Here is an 11,002-nt window from a genome sequence, read left to right on the forward strand (position 1 = left end):
CCGCAAAAAATATCCTGTTACCCCATTATTACACAGGTAATGTGGGCTGGTCATGCATTATTTTTTGTACTTTACAGAATAACTGTAGCCAACCAAAAGAGATCATCGATATTCTGTCAGAAAATTATGTATGCCCCTAAAAACATTACCCTAAATTAAGCAAATAAAACTGTGTTTTACAAGACAAACATATTTAAAGCAACATATTCAACAGTTGCTTAAACTGGAGTTTGCAAAGGAATGCTGCTTAGTTTTGTGTCGTTGGATGCATCATCCAGTGGGTTGTACCTCACTCTCCATTTCCCCTCACTAAGATCATGCCATCCCTCAAAGCAAACAGCTAATTTTGCAGACTTGCTTTAAGTTTGGTAATTATCATTAATTATTTCTGTGCTTCCATATCGTAGGGGTGGTTTTTCTTCTTTGGAGCGCTGAAACAAAAATAATAAAGGTTTCATTTTTAATTTAGTTTTGCTCTGTATATAAACATGATTGCTGTGAACAGTGTATTATACAAATGTAACTTGTTTGTACCATCCTGAATGGGCAGTAGTTTAATCGATGTCTCAGTCTATCTGAGTGTTGGAGTAAAGAGTCAAATGTTTATGTACACATAACACATTGTCCCATCTCAAATAAAAGTGAAACTTACACAACACTTGTATTGTTCCTTTTATCTCTTCTTTTATGAAGCATAACATTAAGTGGGATTTGGTTTGGTGGCTGCTCGTGCACATCGCAAGTAGATAAAATATGTAAGAGTATCTCTGTATGCCCTGTCTACGACTATTTATAACAACGCGAAGAGCCAACCTCTTTCAGAAAACCTGTGATTTCCAAGTAAGCAACACAACTTAAGAGTGCCGTGTGATGTAAAATGCCATACAAATGAGTTGTGTTTTTGGGTCTATCCAAAACGAATGCAGAATCTAGGCCGTGGACTGTTGGCTCCCAGCACTTCAGGTAAAGGGTACCACAGCATAGGCTCCAAACCAGGAGGCACATGAACAGTGTTGTTCCTCATGCAATTACAATTTTAAACAGTCAATGATCAGCACACCACTCAGAGGAAGCACTGCTACTAAACAGCATTACTTTGCTGCACTTGACACTTTACTTTGATACTCAGATTATATTACAGTCAGTCCCCGTATTACAAACGAAATCCATTAAGTCTGTCATTAAGGCGAATTTATACGGAAATCGGACAATTGCAGATTTCATTGGGACAGAGCCTTTTACATGCTCCTTTATTTTCGCTTTGTCCTGTAAAATTTTCCCTATCATTGACCGACTGTTACCGTAGCCTAACGCTTTTCCAATGTTGGCATTTCACCTTTTTCGATTGCTTATTATGATGCCCACTTTAGTTTCAATCGTGATCGTTTCCATTTTCTTTGATGCGTCACCATCACTTCCATCACATTTTCACTTTGGTGCCATGGCTAAGAGGGTAAAAACAAAAAAATTAAAGCCAAATGTTGTGTTAATAGAAACGTGGTCCGACTGAAAAGAACTAAGTCTTTGTCCTACCAGGCTCGGGCCCACGAGTCAAAAAAACTGCTGTACATGTGCAATGTTTTGACGCGCGTCGCGAAGTAGCGCCTGTTTGTTATTACGAATCATTGTTTGTAACTCATATTTTTTATAGAATATATTTTACGGGGGTGATTCCTAACTACCGGTTGTATGTAAGCCGGACGTTCGTAACCCGGGGACTGTCTGTATATTTATATTTATTTATACCACGCCTCCTTATCCTAAGGACCTCCCACTATGCAATACAATAGTGCTAGATCGTTGGCTGGCCTTCTTATTTGCATTTATGATCCGATCGTGTGTATATTTGTAATGTTTATTTGTAGCACAAGAACTTGTCTTATATATTCGTATGAGGGAAGTCACACTACTATGCTCGCTACAATTACACAGTTCATTCTTCACGCTCTCCAGCCTGGTGTACTCGGCGCGTCACACAAAACAAAAAAAAAGGCAATGAGAAACGACAACACATACACTTGGGATTGAAAGGTGCACAAAACCACATTTCATGAGAGGTGTACTGTACACCTCTGTGTGGCGAGATGACAATGAAAGCTAAATAAACTGGCGTGTCTGCCCAGCAGATCGGCCCCCACTGGCATCGCAGGCACCTCCTCGCTAACCGGGAAGTGACAGCCGCCCGCAGCCTCGCTGACACGAGGGACGGGACGCAGATCTCCGTCCCAGACCCGGCTTCCAGTCCACAGCTCGTTAATAATCACTCATCGGTCCGCTTTTACAGCCGCTACCTCGCTGACAAGCACCGTCCTACTGGCTGTAATCGGCGAAGGGAGCACGAGCAGGTCGGTGCCTCTCCGTTTTACAGCGCAGATAAGGTGGAAGCGCTGCAGCGCGCGCAGACGCTCTCGCACGCGCACACGTGGTTTGAGAGTCACCGTTTCGCGCAGCTACTAGTCTGCGGGTTATTGCAAACTGGCCGTTTGTGGAGCAGTAGCGGATGAGCCGACGGATTAAAGTAGAGATGGTCGCGCTAAATCCCGAAGCTAAATGCGTGTGTGACGCGCAGCCCCAGGAAGTGCGCCGCGCTGTCTTGTTAGCTACAGCCAGCAACTGTCGGCCTCCACCTCCCGCCCTCTTTCTTTTCAATGTGTTTTCACTTCATTTTCACTCTGTAGCAACCGACCACCCCGGACACGTGGCGTATGTGTGTGTTTGCGTTTCAGCAGCAGCAGTCGGTGCCCCGTAACAGCGACCGTAAAAAAAAGGTGGCGTGTTGTGTGCTGCTAGTAGCTAAGCACAAGAGTTGGCTGACGTGTTCACCCTGCAGCGTCATTCCCACACATTCGCGCATATTAATTACTGTCGTCAAGTATCGTAGATCAGTACATATTGCGCTTAGTCGGAAGAATGTGTGTGAACAGTGTCAGTCAGTGTGTTGTACCGACTTATCTCGCTAACTGTACCGGAGAGAGAGTCAGTCAGTGACTGTCTACTATCTGTGGATGCAGCTCTAACGTTTGCTGGTTATTATAAAAACACAGGATTACTAACGAAAGAAAAGTGTAATTTTTAGCGTTACAAAACGCGGGAATATTTTAACATTTAAAGTATTTAAATATTTATTTAAATTAAATACACGGTTGTTGAGCTTCCTCAAACAGAAACGTACAGTGTGTACGTGTAAACTGCACAGATCGATCTCTGGGGGTTTGCATCGTTTCTGTGAGCTCCTGTGTCCCTGTGGGTTTGTTCCCAGTCATTTTTCCCCTGTGTGTGTGTGTGTGTGTGTGTGTGTGTGTGTGAGTGTGTGAGAGAGAGTAAAATATTTCCCTCTGATAGACCCAGGTGTACCCTGCCTCATACCCTATTCTACCAGGATAGACTCCAGACCACTGCAACCCTTCATTCAACAAGCACTTATTAATATGTGGAACTATTCGGTTCATATGGATTTATCCTTGCACAGCAGACACCCCAGGTGCTTAGGTCACTTTAAAGAAAGGTTATTCCTTGAGTAGGGCCTTGAAAAGTAACTGACACTTAGCAGATTCATGAACAATTCTTTTACTTTTTCATACTGGAAGAAAATCCAGTGCATGTAAGAGGTAGCCTAGCGGCGGACGCAGCCGCACTCGGAAATTGTTATTAAAAGTATTTCTCTTTTTCCGGTGTAATACTGCCCTTCCGTGCGGTTTTTGCGATTGTAAGAAAAGGGTTTGAATTAAAATGAAATGAACCAACGGTCACCCACAGCTCTAGATGATGGCAGAAGATGCTCATTGCTCCTGCGGGGACCTTGCAGCCCATGATGGTCGGGCAATCTCTGACTGTAAGGATCAAGACGAAAGGTGGGAGAAACGGAGAAAAAACATACGCTCGCACGAGTTAGGATGGGAAAAAAAAGTTCCTTTTAGATAAAATGCTGGTCCGTGGTTATTAAATTCTTTTCTTCTCTTCTAAAGGATCTACATGGACTACAATGCCACAACCCCTTTAGAGGCAGAGGTTATTAAGGCGATCACAGAAGCCCTCAGAGAAGCTTGGGGAAACCCAAGCAGCAGTTACTTGCCTGGTGAGAGTGTGACACGATTCAAACACAGCAGACATGGTTTTTACATCTGCAATTGCATTTAACCTAGAACTACCTGAAATGATCAATTCTTTTGTAGGAAGAAAGGCCAAACAAATTATTGACCAGTCTAGAGAGAGCATTGCCTCAATGGTAGGAGGGCGAGCAGAGGATATCATCTTCATGTCAGGTGGCACAGAGGTTTGAAATTTTGTCTTTTTCTTCATATGGTGACTTTTATGTGACATTTCCCTTCTTGTTTTATGTAGGAAAAGTTTTTAAATTCGCACTTAGGTCCCCCTATCAGAAAAATATAATGAACAGTTAGCATATGATTGATGTATCTGTCATCCAAGTTATGTTTCACTGAACAACTTCTCTTGTTTCACTTATCAGTATATTAATCACGTAACACATTAAAATATGATTTATATGCAGTATTCAGTCTTTTCACAAAGTAATTTCATGCCTCGAACTGTTCTTTTTTTGCTTTTTGATTTTAAGTTTGATCAGATATTTTTTCAGTTCAAGCAGTATAATAATGGGGCCTGACAGAGGAAAAGTGACACCATTATTGTTTTTATGTCATTTCCTGGGTGTTGAGGACAATAAAATATTCAGTTGCACATGTGAAAATTTCAAAAAGTTCAGTAAGTGGTTGCAACACCTTTAGCTGTAATGACTGCAACTAATAATTTTCTCTGTTTCAGATCATTGTCTTGCTACATGACCAGCTTTGCTTCAGCTCACAGTGGCCTGACATTATCCTTTAGAAATTTTTAATAGGAAAAATAATTTGTTGTTCCATCAATGATAACAAAGCATTCAGCTCTTGTGGCAGCAAACTATCCTCATGTTGTCACTCTGGCACCACCAATCTTGACTGTTGATAGGAGGCGCTTATAGTGAAATGTCATATTTGGGTTACATCAAAAGTAACAGGGCCCCTATCCACCCAAAAAGTTTTACTTCTGAGTCATCAGTTCACAGAACAACATTACGTCTGAAGCCTCGAGAGATTTCCAGGAATGTTTTGACAAATTGTACACAAGCTTTCAAGCTTTTTAATGAGAAGTGGTTTTCACCTAACCACTCTACCATGTATCCCATTTTTGCCCAGTATTATTCTTACTGTGTAGAACCAAAAAGGCTGTGTAACTATGCTGAATTACAGACTTCAACAGTTTTATTCCAGAGGTCTTCGGAAATGTCTTACGAATTCTTATGAATCTTTGTTTTCCGAATTTGACTTTTACTGGAAAGGATTGATGTAGTTGAATGTAATATTGGATATTGGTGTAAATCAGGTCTGACTGTATCCGAACAACTGGCTTTAATTGCTCCCTTAATTAGACTGATTAACATTAGGAGTACTTACTATTTTACCCTTTTATTGCCAATTCAATTTTCTTTCACACCAAGGAAATGACATAAAAACAAAACTGGTTTTTGCCTTTTTTTTTGCTTTCAGGCTCTAGAACAGACATAAATACATTTTCACAACTCTGCGTGTGTGTTAATGATCAGTTTAGCTATGAATGGTATTTTGTTTTTCATGTAATTTTTCACACCTGCACCATCCCTCTCAGGCAAACAACCTGGTGTTCCATACTGCTATCAGGCATTTCTGGAAGAGTTGCGGAGCAGCCAAGATCAGCGAACTTGGGGGAGAGCATCACAATGGAAAGGCCATCCTCCCTCACATCATCACCTCCAATGTGGAACATGACTCGGTCAAGTTGACTGCTGAGAGCCTGCTGAATGAGGGCAAAGCAGGTTCAGCGAACTTTCTCTGACCTCCCTCCCTTGAATAGCTGTTTATTAAAGAGCTTCATTGGTGGTTGACACATCTGAAGATGCAGTGTAGTGACAACAAGGTCATGACAGAAGAATTGCAACATCTTCTCTTGAAACCAGTTATTTTACATTTTTTTTCCATTGAAAGTCAGTATATTTGTGACTGTAATGTGGAAGATAATAGCACTATATTTACAGCTGTGTGACCTCATGAAATATATAAAGCCAGGACAATGGCGCAGCAAATAGCACTGTCATCTCATAGTGCAAGAGGGTGTAGGTTTGATCCCACTTAGTCTAGGTGTATTGGGTTTTGCCGTCGTTTGTGTGAGTGTCCTCTGGGTGCTCCATTTTCCTCCTACTGTCCAAAGATGTGTTTCAGGTGAATTGGTGACTGAATTGCCCGTGGTGTGTGTCTGTGTGTGAAAATACGTTTTATTGCTCTGGTGTGTACATGAGTGAATTACTTTAGGTACAGTAGTTTACTATAGGGCATCATACCATTGTAAATCACTTTGGTCAAAATCATTGGCTAAATGAGTAAATTTAAATGTGTATATATATATATATATATATATATACACACACACACACAAACATGGCCCTTCAAGCCTTTTCAGAAGCATCTCTAAGAACTGAGTCACTGATGCTTTAACCAGTAAGCCTGAAATCAACAAACCTTTTGGAATTCATTATTCTTATCTTTGCTGACTGATTCTTGGAAATGTGCCATTTGATCATGCTGACTAACTCATATTGTTCAATATAGTAATGGGAATGAACAGGAAAAGTGTTGTAGGATCACTTTGATATTTGTGTGTTTGAGGTCTAATGGCGTAGACCTTGAAAAGTTCTACATTTCATATGTTAAAGTGAGATAATCTTTGTTGTATTTCATTGTATCCAGACTTTTAGTAAAGGAATCTTTTGATTGTTTTCTCCTCTTTGTCAGTTGTCAGCTTTGGTTTTTTTTTGTAGACGTTACTTTTGTGGGTGCCTCCACGGTGACGGGACGCGTGGAAGTGGAGGATGTGCTGGCCGCCATTCGTCCAAACACCTGCCTCATCTCGGTGATGCTGGCCAACAACGAAACAGGGGTCCTGATGGTGAGGCACAGGGGTGGTTGGTGGCACGATGTGGTTGTCTTTTAAGTGTGAGAAAATAATACTGGATTTGATCTGTTGAGACAGTTTGAGGTTCTTTGGAGTCTCAATGGTGAGGCAAAATAAAGCTTAAAAAGGGTTTGTTACTTTAGAATTTCACCAGGTGTTGTCCATAACTGAGGTATGTACAGACTCAGAAGGGACATACAGCCACATTGGTGTATGGATGGTGTATGGATGACGGTCATGGCCCATGTGTCTTGTGCGTGTGCACTTTGTACTCGCCCCCCCTCAGCACGTTTCTGTTTCATCTTTTAATACAGACTCAAACTTATCAACTCGTACCCAAAACAAGAACCATCAAGGCCTGTTAGTCTCATATCCCACTGTGGAATTTTAGGATTTAGGGTGCTTTCTATTCTAATGTGGGGACAAGTGGTAGTGTAGTGGTTAGCGCTGCTGCCCTTGTACCCAAAGGTCCCAGCCTTGATCCCCACCTCTGGCTCGAGTACCCTTGAGCAAGGCACTTACCCAAAAATTACTCCAGTTAAAAATTACCCAGCTGTATAAATGGGTAAATAATTGCAAAATACCTTAACGCTGTAAGTCACTTTGGAGAAAAGCAACAGCTAAATGAATAAATGTGATGTGCAGTTCACAATATATACAGATGAATGAGAAGAATACAAAAGACACAAATGAATAATATTATGAATATACATAACGGGGGGGGGTGCGGTGGTGCAGTGGGTTGGACCGGGTCCTGCTCTCCGGTGGGTCTGGGGTTCGAGTCCCGCCTGGGGTGCCTTGCGACGGACTGGCATCCCGTCCTGGGTGTGTCCCCTCCCCCTCCAGCCTTACGCCCTGTGTTGCCGGGTTAGGCTCCGGTTCTCCGCGACCCCGTATAGGACAAGCGGTTCAGAAAATGTGTGTGTGGGTGTGTGTACATAACAGGTAAATAGGAGTAAATAATGAAGTAAAATCATTTTAAAAGTGAGTATATTTCTGATATTTTAGATTCGTGTTCAGACCTCCATTATGAAAACCAAGTCAATATTATTAATTAATAATGACTATTGTATCACACTGAATGTAATAGTTCCTCAAGTATAGCCTCAGTATGCTTTAATAAACTAAGATAAATCATCTGATGGGTGGTAATTTTTTGGGGGGCTAGTAAATTTCCGTGTGTTTCCTTGTAGCCAGTTAAAGAGCTATGTGTGAGAGTTCGGGCCCTCAACGCACAACGGCCCTCTCCCAGAATCTTACTGCACACAGATGGGGCTCAGGCCATCGGAAAGGTGCAGGTGAATGCTCAAGAACTTGGAGTGGATTATCTCACCATTGTGGGACACAAGGTTTGGACTTTGGCTCTCCCATAAAATCCTTAAATTATCTTTTTAATATTGTTGTCTTTAACATGGTACACTTTTGCAGTTTTATGCCCCAAGGATTGGTGCACTTTATGTAAATGGACCTGGCACCCTTACACCACTATTGCCAATGTTTTTTGGAGGAGGACAGGAAAGGAACTTCAGACCAGGGTAATCTTTAGCAGCAGCATCGTATGCTTTAGCGTTTTTTTAGATCATTAGAGTATTTTCACTCTCTTACTCAGTGCCATAATGCCAAAATGCAATAAAGCCGTAATGGATTTTAACTGTACCTAGAGGCTTGAATTAATAAAAGTATGAAATAAAAAAAACTTGAATTAAGTAATTAATGACTCCTCTAAATCTCCTCTAGGACTGAAAACACACCGATGATTGCTGGCCTTGGAAAGGTAATGAAAAATTCCTGTGTTCTTTTACTATGCTCAGAACTGATATTGATAAAGTGGTCAGCTTTAGCATGAATGAATCTTTTTCTCTCATTTAAATTGGCTCTTTGGCTGAAACCGCTCGTCCCAAGCGGGGTCGCAGCGAGCCGGAGCCTAACCCGGCAACGCAGGGCGTAAGTTTGGAGGGGGAGGAGACACGCTCAGGATGGGACACCAGTCCGTCACAAGGCACCCCAAGCAGGACTTGAACCCCAAACCCACCAAAGAGCAGGACTTGGTCAAACCCCCGTGCCACCGTGCCCCCCTCATTTAGATTACATTTTGTTTTATAAGAAGGAACTTGTTCAACAGATGAATATAGAATAATCTATATTATAATTATGAACCAAGGGTGTATGAACTGTAGAGTTTCAAATTGCGAGACTTGTTCACAGATGTCTTTTAATACCTGGCATCATCTAGGCAGCAGAACTGGTGAGTTTGCATCTCCATGAGTATGAGACCCACATGGATAGCATTAGACAATACCTGGAGCAGCAGCTGCAGGTTGGTATTTCTCTTTCTCAGGAAATGTTGGACAGAGAGCCAGTGGCTTTTTCCTAAAATGCCTTGTCCTGAGTTTTCCTGCTCCTTAAAGTGAAATTTGAGTAAACTGTGAAATTTAAGCACACCTTCCCTGTGTTTAACACCAATGATACAAATACATGCAGTAATACTGGTGCGTTTAATTTTCCCTTGATCAAATCCTTTGCAAAAAGCTGAAGCTTAAAATTCTCTCTTGTTCTTTGTCATCAGGCTGTGTTTGGAAAAGAGAAGATTCATTTCAACAGTCATTTTCCTGGTTCAGAGACTCTTCCAAATACCTGTAATGTGTCAATCCTTGGTGCAGGTCTACAAGGCAAGTAACCTTTAAAAAGTATTTTGGTGGATTATACAAGCTGTACTACAGATGACCTGCTTTCTGGTTTGTTTGTAATACTGGAACCCAGTCTGTCAGAATCCAGGAAGATCATGAACTGTGTCACACCTGTTTATCGCACCAGCTGTGCTAAGATAATGGTACTGCTCTTCCAGGGTGGAAGGTGCTCTCGGGCTGTCGGAAACTGCTTGCCAGCGTTGGAGCTGCATGCCACAGTGACAGGGTTGACAGGTAATTATTCAGACAGTGATGTGGGTATAAGATGTTATGGTTTTCTTATAAGTTCACAGTAGTGACGGGTAGCAGCTGGCATAGAAACCCTTGATCAAGGTACTTACCCTGATTGTTCCAGTAAAAATTGCTCCGCTGTATAAATGGTAAGCGTGGTAACATTGTGAGTCACTTTTTTATAGACCTTCCCATATCCTGCTGAGCTGTGGCATACCCCCGGAAGTGGCTGCCAATGCCTTGCGGCTCAGTGTGGGTCGGACGACAACCAAGAGGGACGTGGACCTGGCGGTGGAGGACCTTAGAGAGACGGTGTGTCGGCTACAGGGACAGAGCCAGTGTCCACTTTAGGCAGCAGCCCCCACCAGTATATCAGAAGGGTTTCAAGAGGGACAGGAAAAGTAAAAGGAAAATAATTCTGGATATTGAAAGCTCAACTGCATTATGCATATTAATTAATGAATATTTTTTTTGAGAATGTAATTTCTTGCACAGAAAGCATACATTTTGTTTCCAATTGTAGGTGGTTACTTGTGACTCTCCAGAGGCGGAAAGTCTCAGTCCTCAATAGCTGCTATGACACATTTCAGAAAGACCAAGTGATTTGCTAAATTACTCCACTAAAACAATGTAGAACCAAGGGAGGTATAACAGTAAATCATCTGTCACCCAAGGACTGACGTGTCCAAACCATAAATATATTTATTTATTGTAAGACCAAGACTTAGATGTGAAACTAAATAACTCTTGAATTGTTACCTGAAAATATTTGTGAATAATACTTCATGTTACCTGATAAGTTTTATCCAAATTTGGATGAGATGCTGTTACAAAATATCTGATTACATTTAACATCATTTATACTAAAGTGAAACTATACCAAGGAGAATAAAGCAATAATTGAAATACTTTTTTCGATTTGTTTCCTCTTTTCTTGTAACAATTTCCTCCTTTATTGTACAATATTTTACACAGAGTAGAACACTTTAAGAGGAATACTGTTGGAACTGCATCCTAATGCTGTCTTGTTAACATTACAACACTTGTTACATGTGTCACCAAATTAGAGAGGCTAACGCAGTGCTCGTTGATAAATATTTTAA

General features: G+C 41.4%; 1 protein-coding gene across 1 annotated transcript; it reads left to right on the top strand.

Annotated features, from left to right (window-relative positions):
* Positions 1-1,952: 1,952 nt before the first annotated feature.
* scly (selenocysteine lyase) lies at positions 1,953-10,807 on the top strand. Its single transcript, XM_018738370.2, has 14 exons — positions 1,953-2,031; positions 2,127-2,345; positions 3,757-3,851; positions 3,966-4,075; positions 4,173-4,273; positions 5,662-5,848; positions 6,848-6,975; positions 8,175-8,330; positions 8,410-8,516; positions 8,719-8,755; positions 9,215-9,298; positions 9,548-9,650; positions 9,827-9,902; positions 10,085-10,807. The coding sequence occupies exons 3-14, from the start codon at positions 3,763-3,765 to the stop codon at positions 10,248-10,250; spliced, it is 1,344 nt and encodes a 447-aa protein (XP_018593886.1). The 5' UTR covers positions 1,953-2,031; positions 2,127-2,345; positions 3,757-3,762; the 3' UTR covers positions 10,251-10,807.
* Positions 10,808-11,002: the final 195 nt, after the last annotated feature.

The sequence above is a fragment of the Scleropages formosus genome, chromosome 3 (genome assembly GCF_900964775.1).
Source record: "Scleropages formosus chromosome 3, fSclFor1.1, whole genome shotgun sequence".
Lineage (NCBI taxonomy): Eukaryota > Metazoa > Chordata > Actinopteri > Osteoglossiformes > Osteoglossidae > Scleropages > Scleropages formosus.